General features: G+C 45.6%; 1 protein-coding gene across 1 annotated transcript in view; it reads left to right on the top strand.

The window, feature by feature from the left end:
• Positions 1-21,490, top strand: part of LOC119383695 (uncharacterized) — a 66,164-nt gene that overhangs the window by 480 nt on the left and 44,194 nt on the right. Inside the window, exons 2-3 of the mRNA XM_037651968.1 lie at positions 15,674-15,766; positions 16,087-16,182. Coding sequence (XP_037507896.1) covers positions 15,674-15,766; positions 16,087-16,182 — 189 coding nt within the window. The remainder of the gene's footprint in view (positions 1-15,673; positions 15,767-16,086; positions 16,183-21,490) is intronic.

Below are 21,490 nucleotides of genomic sequence, written 5' to 3'. Positions count from 1 at the left end.
CTTGTGTTTATTTCGCGTATAAGCGTTGTACTATATATAATACAATCAGGAAATCGAATTAAATGGAGATTGATAGTGCAGGCAGAAACTCCATAAAAAAATAGCCGGCAGATCCGACGCATTGTGGGAATCGATGTAATGCAAAGCAGCCAGCAAAGAGCTGCATGCATCGTCTTGTATGTCATTGAGGAAAATGCGTGTCATGGTTTTCATGTTAACTCCTATTATTTATGTTCGTCACACAGTAACGTCGCGCAAAACCAACTTCGGGGTCGATCAAGCTAGAGAAACGGCCGCCAGCGCCCCTTGAGCGTGGCATGCAAGTCATGCTGTACATGGCATACGTGTAATGACTTTCATGTTAACTCGTGTTATTTATGTTCCTCACACGGTCACGTCGCAAGATACCAATTTTGGTGTATATCAAGCTAGCGAAACGGCCGCCAGTACCCCATGAGCGTGGCACGTAAGTCATGCTGTACAAGACATGCGTGTCATGATTTTCATGTTAACTCGTGTTTTTATGTTCGTCACACAGTCACGTCACGCAAAACCAATTCCCGGGTAGATCAAGCTAGCGAAACGGCCGCCAGCGCGCCATGATCGTGGCAAGTAAGTCATGCTGTACATGACATGCTTCTCATTATTTTCATGTTAACTCGTGTTATTATGTTCGTCACATAGTCACGTCGCGCAATACCAATTTCGGGGTAGAGCAAGCTAGCGAAATGGCCGCCAGCGCTCCACGAGCGTGGCACGTAAGTCATGCTGTACATGACATGCGTGTCATGATTTTCATGTTAACTCGTGTTATTTATGTTCGTTACACAGTCACGTCACAAAATACCAATTTTGGTGTATATAAATCTAGCGAAACCGCCGCCAGCGCCCCATGAGCGTGGCACGTAAGTCATGCTGTACATGACATGCATGTCATAATTTTCATGTTAACTCGTGTTATTTATGTTCGTTACACAGTCACGTCGCGCAATACCAATTTCGGGGTAGATCAAGCTAGCGAAGCCGCCGCCAGCGCCCCATGAGCGTGGCACGTAAGTCATGCTGTGCATGTCATGCGAGTCATCATTGTCATGTTAACCCGTGTTTTTATGTTCGTCACACAGTCACGTCACAAGATACCAATTTTGGTGCATATAAATCTAGCGAAACCGCCGCCAGCACCCCGTGAGCGTGGCAAGTAAGTCATGCTGTATATGACATGCGTGTCATGATTGTCATGTTAACTCGTGTTTTTATGTTCGTCACACAGTCACGTCGCGCAATACCAATTTCGGGGTAGGTCAAGCTAGCGAAACCGCCGCCAGCGCCCCATGAGCATGGCACGTAAGTCATGCTGTACATGACATGCGTGTCATGATTGTCATGTTAACTCGTGTTTTTATGTTCGTCACACAGTCACGTTGCGCAATACCAATTTCGGGGTAGGTCAAGCTAGCGAAACCGCCGCCAGCGACCCATGAGCGTGGCACGTAAGTCATGCTGTACATGACATGCGTGTCATGATTTTCATGTTATCTCGTGTTATTTATGTTCGTTACACGGCCACGTCGCAAGATACCAATTTTGGTGTATATAAAGCTGGCGAAACAGCCGCCAGCGCACCATGAGCGTGGCACGTAAGTCGTGCTGTGCATGACATGCGTGTTATGATTTTCATGTTAACTCGTGTTATTTATGTTCGTCACACAGTCACGTCGCTCATACCAATTTTGGTGTATATCAAACTAGCGAAACGGCCGCCAGCGCACCATGAGCGTAGCATGTAAATCATGCTGTACAAGACATGCGTGTCGTGATTTTCATGTTATGACTTCTGATTTATGTTCGTCATATAGTCATGTTACGCCATACCAACTTTGGTGCACATTCGATGAACCAAGCGACCAGGAGAGCACAAAGTCGTAGGCGGCTAGATAGATAGATAGATAGATAGATAGATAGATAGATAGATAGATAGATAGATAGATAGATAGATAGATAGATAGATAGATAGATAGATAGATAGATAGATAGATAGATAGATAGATAGATACGCTCAAAGTCACAGAAGTTCGCTAAGAAATGCTTCGCATTTAAAAATCCGGCAGATCCCACGCACCGTGGGAATCGATGTAATGCGAAGCAGCTAGCAGAGAGCTGCATACATCGCCTTGGTTCTCTCTGAGGAAAATGAAGTCATTCACGTCATGCAATCTAGTTCACTATATATCTCATGTTTGTTACGCAAGCATGTATGTGAAATCTTTTTATATAATGAAACGTATAATCTGGTATATACAATGCATGACTTGTCATTTATGTTCGTCGTGCACTTACGTCACGCAATACCATTTTTGGTGTATATGAAGCCAGGGAAACGGCCTCAAGCGCACCATGAGCGTGGCACGTAAATCGTGGTCTACGTGAAGTGCATGTCGCGATTGTCATGTCACCACTTGCCATTAGTGTTCATCATACAGTCGCGTCGCGCAAAACCAATATTGGTGTATGTTAAGCTAGCGAAGCAGCCGCGAACAGACCATGAGCCTGGCATCTAAATCAAGCCCTCCACGACATGCATGTCATAATTTTCACGTTAACGACTGTCAGTTATTCGTCATACAGTCACGTCACGAAATACCAGTTTTGGGGTATACCAAGCTAGCGAACCGGCCGCAAGCGCTCAATGAGCCTGGCATGTAAATCAAGCCCTCCATGGCATGCATGCCATTATTTTCACATTACTAACTGTCAGTTATGTTCGTCCTACAGTCACGTCACGAAATACGAGTTTTGAGGTATACCAAGCTAGCGAACCGGCCGCAAGCGCACAATGAGCATGTCACGTAAATCATGCCCTACATGACATCATGTCATGATTTGTATGTTACCACCTGTCATTTATGTTCGCCGTACAGACACAGCATGCAATACCAATATTGAGATATATCAAGCCAGCTAAACAGCCCAGAGCGCACCATGAGCATGGCATGTAAATCATCTTTACATGACATTCACGTCATGATTGTCATGTTGCCACCGGCCATTTATGTTCGTCATACAGTCACGTTACGAAATACCAATTTTAGGTTATACCAAGCTCGCGAACCGGCCGCTAGGGCACCATGAGCGAGGCTTGTAAATCATGCTCTACATGACATTTATGTCATGATTGTCCTTTTACCACCTGCCATTTATGTTCGTCGTACAGGCACGTCACGCAATACCAATTTTTGTGTAGATCAAGCTAGCGAAACGGCTGCAAGCGGACCATGAGCATAGCATGTAAATCATGCTATACATGACATGCATGTCATGGTTTTCATGTTACCACCTGTGTTTCATGTTCTTCATACAGTCACGTCCTGGAATACCTAATTTCGTACATGTCAAGATAGCGAAACCGCCACAAGCGCACCATGAGCGGGGCATGTACGTCATGGTGTCAATGACATACGCCATGGTTTTCATGTTACCGCATGTCATTTATGTTCGCCGTACAGAAATGTCTCGGCGTATCAATTTTGGTATATAGCCGTCTAATTAAACGGCCGCGAGCGCCCGGTTACCATGCCATGTAAATCACGCTGTACATGACATGCGTGTCATGATTTGCATGATAGGACCTGTCACTTATGTTTTTGTCATGCAATCTTGTCACGTCATACCAATTTTGGTATATATCGAATTAACGAAACGGCTGCAAGAGCACCAACACCGTGGCATGTAAATCATGCCACTCATGACATGCGTGCCAGGATTTTCATTTTATGACCAGCCATTTAGGTTCGTCATACAGTCATGTTATGTCATACCAATTTTGGTATGCATACCATTAACGAAACGGCCAGGAGACCACAAGGTCGTAGGCGGCTAGATAGATAGATAGATAGATAGATAGATAGATAGATAGATAGATAGATAGATAGATAGATAGATAGATAGATAGATAGATAGATAGATAGATAGATAGATAGATAGATAGATAGATAGATAGATAGATACGCTCAAAATCGCAGAAGTTTGCTAAGAAATGCTTCGCATTAGAAATGTGCAACCATAACGGTAGTGTGAAAAAAATCTATGCTTCGGCTGGAGCAACTTTTTGCAGTGCTGTATGCAAGTGGTCCCATCTATCACGCAGCAAGATTTGAAGCAGTCCTCGTACATATTGTTCCCAGTGCACTGGAATAGCAACTACTATCTTTTTGCTAATAAGGTTTAATTGTTTAGTCAAAAGTATGCTTCTAACTCGACAAGTACTCATCTAATTATCAAAATGGCAATGACGCATATGTAGGCCCGTTCAAATAGCATCCAACTGCACTATTTTGAACGGCGTACTAATTCCTTGCTGAAGTTTTCCAGTTGATAAAGAAAGCACGTGAAATCTGAAACATTTGCACGTGAATACAGTGCAGCGCATATAAGGAAGTAGCGTCCTCAGTCAAGCTCACAGTTAGGTAGCCAGTATACAAAAAATCCAGAAAGGAAAAACCTGAATCGCTTTTTCTGCCACTCCCTGGCCATAGAAACGCGTCGCTTTGGTCTTACTTAGTCGGTCATATACAGGAGAATACTCTGGCCGCGTTATCAGTGAAAACTGTCAGTCGTGAGGCACGGATAATGATAGTGGCGTACAATCGAGCTGATCGATGAAAGCTGTTAGCCCTCGTTATCTTTGCCAAAGTGCGGAGAGCTGTCTCTGGCAGTGGACAACACGCAAAACAGTTGCTCGCAGTAAGCTTATTTGAGGGCGCTGATTTTTTTTTTTTTGCGTATGGGAGGGTAGTCATATGTTCATTTTTAGATGTGAAGCATCTCTTGCTCGGGGGTATGTCCTGCAGTGGGCTAGTCCGCACTCATACTACGCATGCGCAGGAGGCGAACCGGCCAAGCGGGCTTCCTCTGGGCTGCTTCCCTTAGGAGAGTCGGCAGGGGAGCGGGAGGGCGGTGCGGTGTGCTTCCGGGGGGGGGGGGGGGCGGGGGTTACGTCTGATGCGGCGGTGACCCGCGGCTGCTTGTCTCACTCTCCTGCTGTGGAGGTGCGAACGGGTTTTAATGACGACAGTCTTAATTGGGGAACTTAAACGCAGAAATTTATGTTTGTCTGTCTGTCACCCGATTCAGCCACCCGGCCAAAGTTGAACCACTTGCCGAAGGGCCAGCCATCTTGTACTGCTGACTAGGTTCATACTTGTGTACATTGTCAATCAAAAAGCAAACATTACGCATATATAAGGCGCAACATCACTAGGTAAGTATTAGGTGACGTGTTCCTTTAATAGAAAATACATAGTTACGTAATTCCAAAGACCCTAGTTTCTTAAGCTGCGCTGACAATGCGGCTGCGCTGAAAATGCGACATGCACGCAGACTAACGCCCTCGTGCACAACATAGCCTCCGAGATAGCGGGCGCGAAACCCGCCGCGCGCCCGCCATCTCGGAGGCCATGTGCACAAACTCGTGTTTCCCGACGTATTTCCAGATGGCGCCCATATCTCAAGCAGCGCTAATCTATCGTCTTTCGGCGACATTTCGGCGACAAGCACGCAGATACGCGGCCAATTTCTGTCCTGCTGTGTGCAGCATTCCTCCCAGTTTCTGCTGTTTGCCAGCTCCAGAAGCGGGTTTTGAGGAGAGCGTTTCTGGCGCTCTGGGTGCCTTTGCGACGAGGCCGAGGTCGATAGCATCCTTAACGAACGCCATCGGAGCGCAATCCTGCAAGTGCTCCTGCTCCGGCTTCGCATCGCCTCATGGTCCCCTTTAGCGGGAGATGGTGTAATTTTAAATGCGAAGCATTTCTTAGCGAACTTCTGCGACTTTGAGCGTATCTATCTATCTATCTATCTATCTATCTATCTATCTATCTATCTATCTATCTATCTATCTATCTATCTATCTATCTATCTATCTATCTATCTATCTATCTATCTATCTATCTATCTATCTATCTAGCCGCCTACGACTTTGAGCTCTCCTGGCCGTTTCGTTAGTGGGATGTATACGAAAATTGGTATGACATAACATGACCGTATTACGAACATAAATGACAGGTCATAACATGAAAATCATGACATGCATGTCATGAACAGCATGATTTACATGTCACTGTCTTGGGGTTCTTGCGACAGTTTCGTTAACATGATATATATCAAAATTGGTATGGCGTGATAACAGTGTATGACGAACACAAGTGACAAGTGCTAATGTGCAAATCATGACACGCATGTCATGTACAGCATGACTTACATTACATGGTCTCGGGTCGCTCGTAGCCCTTTAAATGAATAGATACATATCAAAACTGGTATGGTGAGACATTTCCTTATGACGAACATAACTGACACATGGTAAGCTGAAAATCGTGACATGCATGTCATGTACGACATGATTTTTTTACTTGACATTTCGCGGGCTTTATTTATCAGCCTGAAAGATTGAGTACGTTATTACTACGCTGTCGAAAATAGCTCTGTTAGGTGTCATTTGAACATGCCCACGTATGCGTCACTGACATTTTCATAGTTATGGGAGCGATCGGAGATCTCTGCTCGTTCCGCGTTCCTTCTGGCGGTGTTACGTCACAAAAGTGGACGATCCACAGCTCTTTCCCGCCGAGAGGAAGAGGACAGCCAAGCGTCAAGCGGCGAGCTTTCCGGAAGTAGAAGTGCACCGTTTGTCCTCGGCAAGGGGACCGTAAACTTCATAACCAAGTAATTCTCACCTTTTAATAAATAGAGATGTTATACGAAAAGATATTGTTTTTTTCTTCTCAAGCTCAAACAGTTTCTGAAGCAGCAATAGGCTTGAGTACTGATATTTATTAATGTTAGAAAAAACTATAGATTTTCTAACGTGGTCGCTATGTGGTGTCGCGCACGCGAAAAAACACCAGAAAAGTAGCGGCTGGCGCAGTTTTTCAAAATGTCGCCCCCTGGAACGTCCGCCTTGGCCCCTAAGTGTCGGATCTTCAAAGGGAGCGTCCGCTGGCTTTTTTGAAAGAGCACCCACAGCTCGCGACGCCGTCGTGCCCGCTGGTGCCGTCGTTCAGGAGTGAGAACCAGAACGACATGTCGCAGTAGCTGGAAACGCTTTTGGACGAAGTCCCTGCACGTAAGACCACAGCCCAGTGGCAGGCCTGTTCGTTTCGTTGGCACCGTTCGTTTCGAGAACCGAAAGCGAGGCCGCACTCGCTCATGTCTTCAAACGCATCTCGCACCTCCAACCGCTCTGCCCTGCTTCGAGAAACGCAGCAAGAGAAGCACCCATCGCAAGTGCCATTTTCTCGAGATCAGCTGTTGGCAGCCGCAACCGCCGTATCATGCCGCGCGAAGCCGCTTGTTCGCTCGAGAGAACGCGTGCGAACGGTCTCGCGCTCCGTTCCTTTGTAGCAGACGACATGCTCGTCATGACGCGGTATGACGTCACCAAAAAATTAAAGATCAACCAAAAACAGAAATTGCTACGCCCCTCAGAGATGTTGTTTCTCCGGCTTCGGCCAATTGCGTGCGCTGCCAGAACGGGCGCAGAACGAACGGCGCAGAGCAGCGATCTCCGATCGCCCCACTCGTTATGAAGCGGTATGACGTCACCAAAAATTAAAAGATCAAGCAAAAAAAAATTCGGCAGATCCCACGTACCGTGGGAGTCGATGTTATGCGATGCATGCGTCGGGTAGGTGACTGTGGCGTAACTTTTTTACTGAGCGACTGGCAACGTGGGTATTACCAACACCAAAAGCGGTAAGCTGATATGTAGTGCTTATACGTGTCCCGAGAACGCACGCACGTTTCACGAACACGTGTGCATGTGTGCAAGAAGTTCTTGACAGTTCTTGAACAAGGCCATCATCACCGTGATCAGTGAGCACCAGCAGCTGGGCATGACTTGTTATAGGATCCGGTCGTGATCGTGGTGACGAGGGGTCCATGTGTAGTGAAGTATGTCGTATAGTAGAGCTGTTCGAATTCATGGATGCCTCGGCGATTTCGTCGACAAATTGTCTGTCGACAGAGCCGGCAACATGTCGGAACCTGAAGCCACCCTTCGCGTTGGTGAGGTATAGGCCGTCGAGGCTGGTAGGCCTGGATAGTGCTACGTAGACCAACATCAGTGGATGGTGTTTGTCGTATTCGTAGACTACCTGGGCGTATGTGGCCTACGTAGCCTAATCAACAAAGCGGCTGTCAATCAATCTGGCATCATCCTCCGTCAGCATGAGGCCATCACCCAGCCTCGTAAGAAATGAAGAGGACACTGCGTCGTTCTGGTGGACGAAGTGCACTTTACGGTGCGGTGATGTGGATATCATATGTAACTTTCGTTAGTGTATTCCTCCAGGGTCGAGCAGTGCATCAATACAGCTTGCTGAATCATAAGAATACAAACGTAATGTTTATTAGACGGCTATAAAAGCGGAGCCAACACTGGAACTACAGACGTTAATGTCATATGACGCGTGTATCGTAGGGGTACACATCGTAGGAGTATCATGTAGTGTTTATTGCTTTCTTGTAAAATTAGATAGCCAGCACCATGACCACAATTGACGTTGCACCGATATTACGCCTGCGTAGGCTGTTTTTCCAAACCAGTTTATAGACCTGGCATGGCTTAGTGGTGGAATACCCGATTGCCACGCAGAATGTTTGGGTTCGATTCCTGCTGGGATCCTAATTTTCATTCTTTCCATTCGTTGAGTCAACGCTGCCGATGTTGGTTTTCCTTAACGCTCTAGCATTTAGGTTACCAATGTCTGTTCTCGCCGTTCCTGGGTAGATATAAACTGTCAATCACCTGTGGCGCATACCCGTACACCGCGGCCCGTGGTAAACGGGTATGTGCCACCCGTGTGTAGTGGAAAGGGTTTGATGACGTACGCGACGAGATTTTAACGTTATTCATGTCATGACCCGGCAATCATCTTCGTCAAATCCTCTTACCCTCCCATGCAAATTTTGGTCTACACCAAGTTAAGGAGGCCATCATGAGAGCACCCAGACGTAGGCGGCTAGATAGATAGATAGATAGATAGATAGATAGATAGATACGTAGATAGAAACGCTCAAAGTGCCAGAGGTTCGCTAAGAAATGCTTCGCATTTAAAAAAGGAATGGCTACGCCCCTCAGAGTCGTGGTTTTTTTCGGCTTCGGCCAATCGCGTGCGCCGCCAGAACGGGCGCAGAACGAACGGCGCAGAACAGAGATCTCCGATCGCCCCCTATATGAGTACTTGTCGTGTTAGAAATACAGTTTTGACAAATAATTAAACCTCATTAACGAAAAAGTTGGTATTGGCAGCACCAGTGTACTGGCCACAATGTGCACGAGGTTTGCTTCGTGTAACGCCGTTCCCTTCTGTTTAAATCTTGATGCGCGAAAGTTAGGACACCCTGTATACTTAGCCCTAAAATTTGTGTGATGAGCCAGTGGCACTGCACTGCCGATTTTAGTAGAAGTCTGCAGTTTGTATCAGTTAAACTTGCTTATATTTATAAAGACCCCTTGACATGGCACTTCAACTCATTGTGTCTAAAGAATGCATTTTTATGTCAGCCACCTGCGACAAAGAAATTTAAGGCAGATTTGTCATGTTTTAAAGCACGCAGCGCACGATGCAGTTACAAAAGAAATCGTCTATCACTTGCTGTTTTACACAGCAAAATAATGAATAAGCTTGGTTGCGCACTGCTCTAATTCTTACGTACTTTAGCAACTACGGTCAAGGTTTCAAATTCAATAGTGATATATTTTGTGGGTATTGCCCTTCGCTCTGGATAAGGAAGACGCTACGTAGCTCGGGCTCACGCGCTCGCACGCTCACGGCGGAACAGCGGCTGGCATTCGAGCCCGGGACTCCACCCAGTAAAGGTGTATTTCCTCGCTCTGCGTCGGTGTACTTTCTGAGGGCTTCAGCCAACCCTTGTCCATGAGCCTACAATTTTCATTGTTTTGAGAAGGCGAACGTTCTATTGCAAAGTGGCCTATTGGCAGCGAAACGATGATTGTTACGTTATTTTCGTTATTTTTTCAGTTTGCTATATCTTATTTCTTGTTAATTTTTGTTTTGGGGCAAGAATAACAGCTATTCAAAATATGCAGCGCCATCTGTCGACTATCCCATAAGCTCAATTCGCCATGTTTTTTTTTGGGCGCGAAAACGAAACCAGTCGCATATCGTATCCTCTCAGGTGCTAGCTACTGTTTTTTCTATCTTCGTTCTGCGATGACGTTCCCATTCTTCGTGCGCAGTTCAGGCAACGAGGGAGTCCACAATGCCGGGAACATGGTAACACTGTTTTTAATCCAACTTATCAGTTACCTGAACGAAGAAAAAGAATTTACCGACGCGAACACTTTTCGACAACGAAATCACCACTGTGCTTTGGTACAGAAATGATCGGCGCGAGCAGAAGCTCTTATTTCTCTGTGCAATTTAGTTGCTCACCTGCAACACAAGCTACACTAGCAGAAGAATATATTACAATATATGCATTTTAAAATAGACGGCCGACGTCGCACACGCACGAGAGGGCATGATTGATGAAAGTTAGCTTGTCGATGTTCACGATGGACGAAAACAATGATTTACGTATATAAACGTATATAAACGTCTGTAGGCAGTGCCATAGACGCTGTTGCGTGCGTCCGCAGTAAATCATTGCCGCCGTACGAGACTCAATCGGCGAAAAGATTCCAACAGGGATCTCTTTGCAAGCTTTGTAAAGCAGTGTGCGCCGAAGTACATACTCCGATTGCTGTGTCTGCCCTTCGCTTTACACCCCCATACACCTCTCCTTTTAGATGCGACAACATCCTATGATCGGGGTAGTGTCCGTTCTGCGGCGTCTGCACTTATACTGCGCATGCGCCAACTCTCCCCCCTCTCCTCGCGTGAGAGCGAGGAGGTGAGGTGGAGGACGTGGCGTGAGCGCTGCCTCCGCTTCGTTTCTCCTCTCCCGTTTCTCTCTCTCCGCCACAGCTGTGCGCTCATATATAATGCGGCGCGCGCTCGCTCCCGTTGCACTCTCCTTCGCAAAGGCGCTATGGACGCTCGCGAAGCTGAACGTAAACGGCAACGCCGGCAAGCGAATCTCGAAGCTGCGAGGCTGCGAAAGCGCGCGTTCGCTGTGCTTCCGTCATTCTCTCTCTGCGCGACGGTGTGCCAAACGCCATGAACAACGTCAACGTCAGCGCTAGTTGCAGCGGCAGCGTCACCGCCGCGGAGCACAGGAAGGCTCGGGAAGCCGAACGTAAACATCAGCGCCGGCAAGCGGTAATTCAAACGCCTCGACAACCACCTTCTCATAAGTCACATAAGAGCAACGGAAACTCGATGCGCACCCCCCCCCCCCCCCGCGATGCTTTCGCATCCCACCATGGTGGCCCGTAGGGGGAGATGATGTGTAATTTTTATTTTTCCCCTGATTTCATTGGCCAGCGTGCGCTGCGAACACGGCACGTGCACGCAGAATTAGGGAGCTTTATAATAGATGGAGCTGTTTGTTTGATAGATCCGTGCACTCATCTTTCCGCTGATGGCGGGCCCTCGCATGCTGTTCGCAATAACCCGCAGTTATGCACGCATCCGTGGCATACGAAAATAAGTATGCGCTCTTTTTAAAGAATAATGACCTAGAAAGCAAACTTATTGTCGTTGGTCTATTTGTGGATTTTTCGAAGGCCTTTGACCTCGTGGACCATAACATCTTGCTAAGTAAATTGCACTATTATGGTTTCCGAGGGAAAGCGCTATCATTACTGAACTCCTATCTATCATTTAGGCAACAAGTAGTATGATTTATGGCATACAGTATGAAGCAAAACGTCTCTATGCGGTGTCCCTTAAGGAAGTACACTGGGGCCTTTACTCTTCAACATTTGTGTAAATGCTGTTGTAAACATTAACTCAAACGCAAAGTTCGTCATCTATGCGGAAGATACAAGTCTATTTTTTGCCGGAAATAGCATTCATGACCTTATTGATCAATGTAACGCCGCAACGAAAGCTCTTGAAGTTTGGTCCGCAGCTAACTTAATGAAGATCAACGAGGGTAAGACTAAGGCTGTCATTTTTAGGCCGCAAAATAAACTGATCCCGTCACATGAAGATATTTTCCTGAATTCTCACCCTGTCGAAATAGTGGAGCAGTTCAAATGCCTAGGAGTCATATTTTCCTCCAGTATGGCAAGGGATCATCATGTTGCCCACGTATCACTCAAAACAGCTCAAATTACTGGTGCTATAGGGTACGTTTAAAGTATATCCTTCCCACACAAACTAAGATGCTGATATACAACTCAATTTTCAACTCGCATTTAAATTATTGCCAGTTAGTTTGGGGTACTACAACGTTCACTAACCTCGAACGCCTTCACTTAATCCAGAAAATATATCTCAGACACATGTATAACTCACCATACCAATGTCCAACTGCAGCTTTATTCAGTCAGTATGGAGATATTAAAGCACACAACCTTTATAAATATCGCCTTAGTGTCCTCTTTAAATCGGAAATAAGAAAGAATATAAGTAACCTCGGGAAATCAGCGGAACTAAGGAACAAATCAGTGGGCTATCTAACAAGACATGGTGAAGAATGGTTCGTGCCGACACCTCGACTTAACCTTTGAAAAGAACGCCTTCATTATACTCTTCCGTCTCTGCTGAATAGTTATGCTCTTACTGATTTCGATTTGTTTACCTGTACTAGCAAAGAACTTCACGCTAAGTATTTAGATAACATGGTTTCAGTTTCGGTTTAAGTTTGTTTATATGTACATAGTGTTGATTCGCGTATTATCCGGTGATCCTTGTATAATTATGTAATCCTTACGTTTTGAATTGTATAATTTCTACAACTGCCTCCCTGCTGTACTTTAGGTTTGTAGGCTCGTCAAGCTGCCTTTAAGCAGCTTTTACCTACAACCCCTCCATCTGTATTTGTAAGATGGGAAATAAATTGAAATTGAAATTGAAGTAGCAGACAGAGAGGTGGACAGGACAAAGCGCAACTTTCAGCTGTTTTATTCCGTGCGTTGTTCACATATATGTATGTGTCTTCTTCGTCGTTATTCTTTAAAAACGGCGCATATCCAAGAAGAAGAAGAAGCAAACCAGAGCACGCGCCGGGAGCGAGCGGTGCTACCGCAGTGCCCCTAGCGGACTCCATGTAAACCAGAGCTACGCCAGATGCGTGGGGTACAAGGCTCGCCCCTAAGGTGCTTTGCCCTTAAAAAATGCTTCAGTTCAAGAATAATGCAACATTTAGAGTTATTTGACGACAAGCCCACACCTCACTCGCTGAAAGAGCTTTTGTACCAACTGTTGTTTTGCGTTCTGATAGTTGTTACTGTTCGGTTCCGTTTTATCTCTATAAATTTTTGATCAATAATTATTAAAGCATGTACTGAATCATACGAACAAAAGAAATGGGCGACAATGATGCTAAAGTGGAAATTTGTGCTACAGATGAGCAGTGATATATACTGTATGCACAACACCTCAAATGTTTTAGGTATTTGATGTTTTTGTGTGTGTGCGTGTCACAAGTGCTAAAGACAAACTTTAGCCAGCATTATACACTTTGCAAATCTCTTTGTTTTACATCATCAAAGCCTCGTTCATGAGCTTGACCTTGCCCACTTCATTATTATCAGACATAACCTCCTTCCGTTCTCCCTTGTCAGAGCAGCACATTTCCCGATCTTTGTTGCACATGGTTCGAACGTGATCTTCAATGGCCCACCCGTTTTACCCTCCATACACAAATACCTCTCGTTCGTCACGCCAAATGTCGTCGTCCTGCATCAGTTCCACGCGATGACAATCCACTGCCGACTGTTCGGTCAATTCAAAGTCCCTAAGTCAGGGTCTGATGAAAGCTGTTCACGTCTAGTCTCAGCTTCTCTCACTCGAAGTTATGTATCTTCTGCCCTCCACTTGCGCTTGGTTTCCGCTCCTCTTTCGCGGGCTTGTGAATTAGAACGACGGCGTCGTTGACGTTCGTCCGCTAATTCCCACTGACGCTCCCTACGGGCAGTATCTTGTTGTGTAGAGTGCTCGAGTTTATCCATCGTCTAATATTCGACAAAGGCCGCAGAGCTCTCGCACCTCCATTTTTTTTTCACTGTTCTAAACCATCCGTGGGGCGTGCGCCCTTACAGTCGAATTCCTCGCAAGAGGCAACGTGCAACTCCCATGCTTCTCGGGGCGCGGAAGCCTCAAACATGCTTGCAGGAAGCTTCTTTAAAGCAGTACTCGAGCAGTGCTTCCACATGAAGGATCCATCGCTCGAATCATAGGAGTGAACGCCAGTGATGATCATCGTGCTGGCCGTTAACAGAGGCGGACGGGTGCCTTCTACCTCATAGATGCTGACATTGTGCGAGTAAAGTTAAGGAGCTCGAGCGCTCTCTGGCCGGTGGAGTGCGCTCTTGTAAACTTAACGGTTAAAAGCGACTTCCGGTGCGTGATTACGGAGCGTGCTCTACGAGCTCAAACTCTGAGACGGTGCACGAGAGCGCGCGAGAGCTCGCGCCTGCTACGGCGTCCGGAAAAATTACATGTTTCCGACTCTCTCCTTCGATGAACTGCGTTCTCGTTCCCCACTCGTTTCTACCGCGGAAGCAACATACCATTCGCCATGTAACGCTTTCGTGCCCCCGAAGGCAGTCGGCGTAAATCGCCGTTAAGCTAAGCTCCGAAGGCGTCGCACTCGAGCGCATACGAGCGTGTTCCCTTGGAGATCGGAGCACGCTAACTTTACGCACCCTTTGGCTCTGTGGACAGCGGCAAGTGTTTCTCGGGGGTTGCAAAATGGACTTCATACATCGATGATGAGGGCTTCTTGCCACGGGCATAGCAATCCAAAATCCAGCCGGCTTGCTCAAGTAGGTGATGGTGACTCTGTTCCGCCTTTCGGTATGGAGAAGTGGGATCATTTTGTGGCTTGCGGTGAATTTCACTCCGGATAGTGCAGTGGCGGGGACGACGGCCAGATGTTTCTTTAGGTAAACAGAGATTGTGTAGCGTCGCTCATGTATCGCCAGATGGGGTCCACATAGAAGCCCCTTTTATTGGTAGTAGTTCAAGACAGCCCTCGTAAATGAACCGTCAATTAGCACATCTGTTAAAGCTGGAGATCCAACTGGCTGAAATCGATATTTATTACTATGGTTTGCATCAATCACAACCAATGCACATATATTATCAATTCTTTTTATATTCATTCGGCACTTCTCAAGACGCGCTGAATTCCATTTTTCTGATATTGACGTGTATAATATGCGTAAACTCTCACTTACATAACGCTCTAGCTACAATTTTTTTCTTCTCGGCGAATAGCCCTCTTCATGCGGAGTTAACGGGTGTAGTGAAAACGCAATCTTGGGATAGTTGGCTCGTTTTGGCGCACTGTTTGAGGGTCGTTTCTCTATTTGTTTTCAGTCTACTGCTCTTTGGCACTGCATTTCTGGTAATATGAAGCGACTAGCACCACGACATGTTTTGACAAGTTTCATTTTTTTTTAAAGGTGCACCGACGTGCGGGCGTAGTACCCACTTTTTCGTTGTTCTGGTATAGCTACAACTTGTGAACTTTCTTATTCGCTCGGCAAAAGAAGGCAGTGCTACTCTCTTATATAAATTTTGTTGTGTCATGTCTACAGGAAATGCTGCATTCCAAACAGTACCACTGCCATCATCAGGTGGGGTCCCTTATGGCCCAACTCCACAAGTTTTTCTGCCAACAACGCCATATGGTAGGTTTCTTATAAGTCAAATTGTATTATGATAAAACCTTGCACGTTACCTACAGTAAAGACAGCTAGAGCTCCAAGATAAGGAAGACATCACGCTTCACTAAATGCAAGCGTTACTTTTGTCGCTGTGTAACATCTACAGTATCTCTACCATTATGTAATTGCTTAGCTATACTCTCCTCTTGTTGTGTCACAGATTTGTTGTGTCAACCCTTACATAACAGCTTTAGTATACTCGCAGCTTTTCCATTTTTCTGCTCGCTCAGATAAATGAGGATTTATTACTCATGTACCTAAACTTCGCGACGTCTTGTGTACAGGAAATACGGTACCGCAGACGGTACCAGGGATGGCACCTGGTGGAGTAGCTTCTGCATCAACTTTGTCAACTCCGGCGGCAGGAATTCTTCCGTATGGTAGGTGTTATGTGTTTAGTTTCTGTCCTACATTGGCTGTAAGGCACAACGAGGGGCCTACTGCACCTGTATATACATCAGGGTTATCTAATAAAGGGTTGTTGTTTTCAGGTTTCTACTTCGGTGTGTCGACCACGCTATAGGGGCTAACGCCCCCACCGCAGTAGGCTTATAAACTGATCAAAGTATTTATAAAAATGCCTCGCATATAATCCAAGCTAGCTTAGGGAACAGTTATACCAGCAATTCCTTTGGTAATGCTACACATTCACGCTGCTTGAAGTAATATATCAAGAAGGGTCTTCGTTTAATCCTTCGCAGAACATAAAGCTGCAGTGGGTTTCTGTTCCATAACTGCGCCAATTGTTAGCGTGACACATATAAGAAACGAACACGACCCACAACAAGAGACGCGTAGGCGTGTGGGTCGTGTTCCTTTCTTCTATACGCTTCGCTAATACGCATTTCAGTTATAGAATACCAACTCGCCCGAACACGAACCCTCCAGAAATTTGAGTTCGTTCATGTAGTTTGACAAAGCACATAACATGAAATGGTTATGCAGGTTAAAGTGGCCCTGCAACTTTTTCTAAGTAATGATGGAATAATTTCATTGAAAAAGTTAATCGCCTCATGAATCGACTGGGCATATGACACGGGTGCAAGAAGCTACGTCCGTTCATAAGCCCACGTCATGACATTGAGTGCTTTCTTTTCTGTGTTTGCTTTCTCTGAACGCGGGGCTCACTTTCAGTGTAATCACGAGCGCACTGGAGCAATTTTATGCTGTGTGTAATGCTAGTGCTATAGAGTGCAGCGCGTGCACGTCGCGACATGCCGCCGTGTCAACTATGCCGTGGTAACTATGCAGCCCACGACGCTCAAATTCGCCAGTTGCCGAGATATTCGTGCTTATCGCGCGGTAATTTTCTCTCATGCCATCATTTTTTCGAGAGCAGAGTGAGCGATTTCTAGCTGTCTCTAAAATTCAATTGTAAATTACATGCCTCGTGGTGTGTCAAATTGCTTGGCTCACATGTTCGCAGGAGCCTCGACTACACTCGGCAACATTGCCTTACCATGTTAAAATTGGTTGCAGAGCCCTTTCAAGATCATCAGCGCTCTTAGCCATGCTTTTTTTGTCTCCACTGTATTGTTTTTTGCTCTAGTACTATAGTTCCCAAATTGTGTTGCGTAAAATATTCGCATATCATACTAGAGAACTTTATTACCTGCCGTTTTGAAGACTTTTGATTTTTATAGTGATTGAATTGCACGCAATTCCAGTCTAAAAGTTGCCACAACACATTACGGAATAGCTTTTATAAACAGCAGATGACCTTCCCGTTTCAAGCCTATAAGCCAGTGGGCGTAGGTTTCCTATTCTTTTTTTTTTTTTTGAAAATAACTCACGCTGCTCAGTTTCTTTTCCTTTGCGACAAAAGAAACGAAAAGCAAACAATACCATATTCATTAACAAAGAACAGTGCACGATTTCTTATTTATTTTGGCGAACATGAATGCGAAATGTTCTGCCGAGATCACGAGGTACTCACCTGCGTCAACGGTAATGAATACATTTATATGCGGACCCCCAATGTAAGATTAAATAATGGAAATGTTTAGGGCAAAGTAGAAACCTGAAGAGGAAAAATTCTCGAAGAAGGTAGTTAAGCCAACAAATTTATTGATTCACGAAAAAATGAAGTGGTGGGGATAAGAAAGGGGGGAGGGTGCAGGATGACGATGGGCCCTCGAACCGCTCTATAGACGGCCGGACTGTGCTTCGGCGACAGTTCTAGTCCTGCCCACAGTTTCAAGCTGTAGCTCCGTTTGCGAGCTGCGCACAGCTGCCTCCCATTCCTCTTGGTTATCTGAACCTTGCCACGGGGGCTTGGGGTTATTCAGGCCATTCCAGAAAGACTTGATTAAAGTCGGCTGTGGTGGTAGGACACAACTTGCAGTTTCAATATGCATTATAAGGAAGAGATGAAAAGCAGTCGTGACTGTGGCCGTTTGAAGTCTGCGCCACAAAACCTGGTCACTTCCGGAAAGAGGTTTATGCGGTGGAGGTACGTTAGGCGGGAATTTCTGTAAAACAATGTTGCATCGTGGTAGCTGAGGAGTCGATGCCTGGGTGTGTGAAGCCGACGAAGACTGTTTGTCAAGGCAGCAACTGCTTTCCTTACCACCGTGTATGTGTACGCCTTCAGCCCTCTCTCCCAACCACAGAAGAGAAAAAGGAGAGGAGAGCAAGTGCAAAGAAAGAGTAGAGAATGTTCTAAGAAAACAAAGAGGGCGGGGCGTTAGGGGGGGGGGGGAGGGTTGAGAGGGATGTACTGCATATGTTTACGGATTTTCTTTGCGTGCGCGAGCAACAGGGGGTAGGGGAAGGCCTTGCGCTCGTATATCAGTAGGTGGGGGGCAAGCAAATCGCGCTGTTGTATTTCACAAATGCATACATCGCATGTTAGCAGCAACTGCAACTGGAATGTACAAAGAGCAGAACGGTTAACATGTTCAATGTGCATGATACGTAAGGCCGAGGTATGAATTGTTGCCGTCGATAATATAGCTGCTATATCGTCTACTTTAAAGAGCACCCTTTGAAGCTTTTGCACATATCAGTTCGAGTGTATTAAAATAGTGAATAAGGTACAACTCTACATTTTCTAACTCTTGGGTAGGAAAAGCTTAACTTACGTATTTAAACTTTGATTTCATCAAAGATGTGACCTTCCACAGTAATGTGCTATGCCACTGCTTTCGTTAAGTTTGTCGCTGGGTCCTCACGATACTTGTTAATTCTAAGATGTATCGATTGTCCTATTTCGTCAATGTATTGCTTGTGACAAAGTAAATATTCGAGCATGATGGACATTATTACTCCATGAGCAATTACATGATGGACATAATTACTTCCGCTACTTTTACAAAGACAATCATGTCTGAAGCATTTACTACGGCTGCAAGTGACCTGGTTGCTTCGCGAGACGTTTGCGTTTGATGATATTAAATAATACTTAGGCAGCAGATTGTCTGTCTGGGAGCGCATTTGAATATTCTAACACAAACAATAACTGCTGGTTTATAGTGCTGATTTCCTATCTTATCTACATGCTTCGTTGTAAGCTCTGTTCAACGCGTCGTGCAGGTGCTTTCTTTCATTTCGCTTTTGAATTGCTCAAGTGGTCAACATATTCACCGTCTTCGCTACAGATCCTTCTAACTCGCTTAGCCTGTGCGACAAATATCAGGGGACAGAAACTCCCTATACCTCCCATGGGACGCGCTCTCGCATGGTGATACGCTGCGGCAGCGCCGCTTCCTTCACTGGCGGCTGCCGGGTATCTCTAGAAATAATTCACAAACGAAACATTTCCTTTATGACGTCACTGGTGAGGTCAGCAAATAGAGGGAAAGGGCGCGAAATCGAGAGGAGGAGGGTTACCGCGGAAGCCCTCCTTTCCCACTTCGCATGCAAGCTGAATGTGTTCGTGCTACCTTGCAGATCCGCTGGCCGCTCGGGCGACGCGGCCATTCGTTAAATTTAGTTAACCATTTTTTTTTAATTTTGTTCGTGTGTTGTGAAGCGCACAAACTAAAGCTGACCGATTTCTCAGTAAGACAAAACGCGGTCAAGACAAGTAGAACCTAAATCTTTTTTTTTTTTTTAATCACACGTTCGTACTAAAAAACAGAGACATACACGTAGTGTGAGAGTGTCAATATGCTAAAGCAGCTTTAATTAAGAACTGAAATATGCACATAATGAGCTAACATTGAACCCAGAATATGCGAACCAATGCAAAAATTACTAACAATCACGAGCAGGCCACGTCATGCTTGACTCAATCACGTCTGTTATGACGGCGAACATATTTTTCTGACAGAACTTGATTGTCAAACAAGGCAGAAGCTCAGGGTAAGATGGAGGCTTGAAGCGGTGAGAAATCGCTGAAGAAGGAATGCCGCTGCAGACAATGTTTTGACGAGTTGACTTGTCTTCGTCAGGGCAGCAGCATTGCCTTGACGAAGAAAAGACCGCTCGTCGAAACGTTGGCTCCAGCGACATACCCTGTTAAACGATTGATCAACGCATCAGTGAGTGTATTACATGTATTTCAGTGACAGTATTACAAGTAAAGACCTACAACACTTCAAACTGGCTACATGCATTTCCATGAACAGGAAGGATCCTATAATTTCTTCACATCATTTCAACTACATGACAAAAGCAAAAGACGAACAAACTGTGTCGCCGAACCAACACGCATTCAAGCCTTTCATTAAACTTATTTTGCCGGCAACAGGTGGGCTGTCTTCATGATGAATTTGTCTAACGACACTGCGCTTATGTCAGTCCAGTCAGGTTTGCAGGGAAGCGGATTTAAATACTGATGTACTCATGCAAAATGGATACTCGTTCAATTAATGGACCCAAACACTTGTGCTCACCAGTTGTCACTAGGAAACCTGAAAAACCTTCGCGGAACTAGAAATTCCTGGGTTAACACACCACAGAGCCGCGCAAGACATATGATGCCCCGATTTAGCCGTCTTCGTCTAATACTCTCGGTTTCCCTCCTCGATGTGCCTCCCTGCGGCTTCCGTTCGCTGCACGCCATATCGAATGTCATATTTCCCGTATTCATACTTGGTACGTCAACCGAGCGACATAACCGAGCGCGATTCAGCTCGTGATATCGCTGAGCGAGTGGCAAGGGTGAGCGGAGGCAAGCACTACGAACAAACGTCAAGCATTTCCCACGCTTCGCCCGATTTGAAATTCACAAAATAGGAAATAAAAAAGGCAAATAAACAAAACAAGAACTCTCCACAGTTCAGTCAAATTTCTTTACTTGTAAAAACTCGCGAAAGACAATAAATGAAAACATCCACATCAAGCTCACTTCGTTGAGCCAGATCTTAGGATACCCGGCAACCGCTACGAGCGGGCATGTTCCTTGAAACAGAAACTGGCGCTTAGTTTCCGGGGCCTGCAAATATCCACGGTTTATACTGTCGTGGGTGATGAGGAGACTAACCAAGGTATTGTTGGCTATATGCTGGCTTTCTGTAGAGCATCGTCTTTACATGTCATCTTTCAATGAATACTGTCGTGTCAAAGAAGTTAGTATGAGAGGAAGAATGATGCATGGTGTACTTAATACTAGGGTGGGGGTACGTAAAATGGTACATGAATTATTTTAGTGCATTTATCACATATTCTCATACAATAAACCTGTCTCCTATGCAGCGGAAGTTGATACACGGCTTTAGCGGAGATGCTTCAAAGGCTTCTACT

Source organism: Rhipicephalus sanguineus, chromosome 2 (genome assembly GCF_013339695.2).
Source record: "Rhipicephalus sanguineus isolate Rsan-2018 chromosome 2, BIME_Rsan_1.4, whole genome shotgun sequence".
Lineage (NCBI taxonomy): Eukaryota > Metazoa > Arthropoda > Arachnida > Ixodida > Ixodidae > Rhipicephalus > Rhipicephalus sanguineus.
This window is presented reverse-complemented; position numbering and strand designations above follow the sequence as displayed.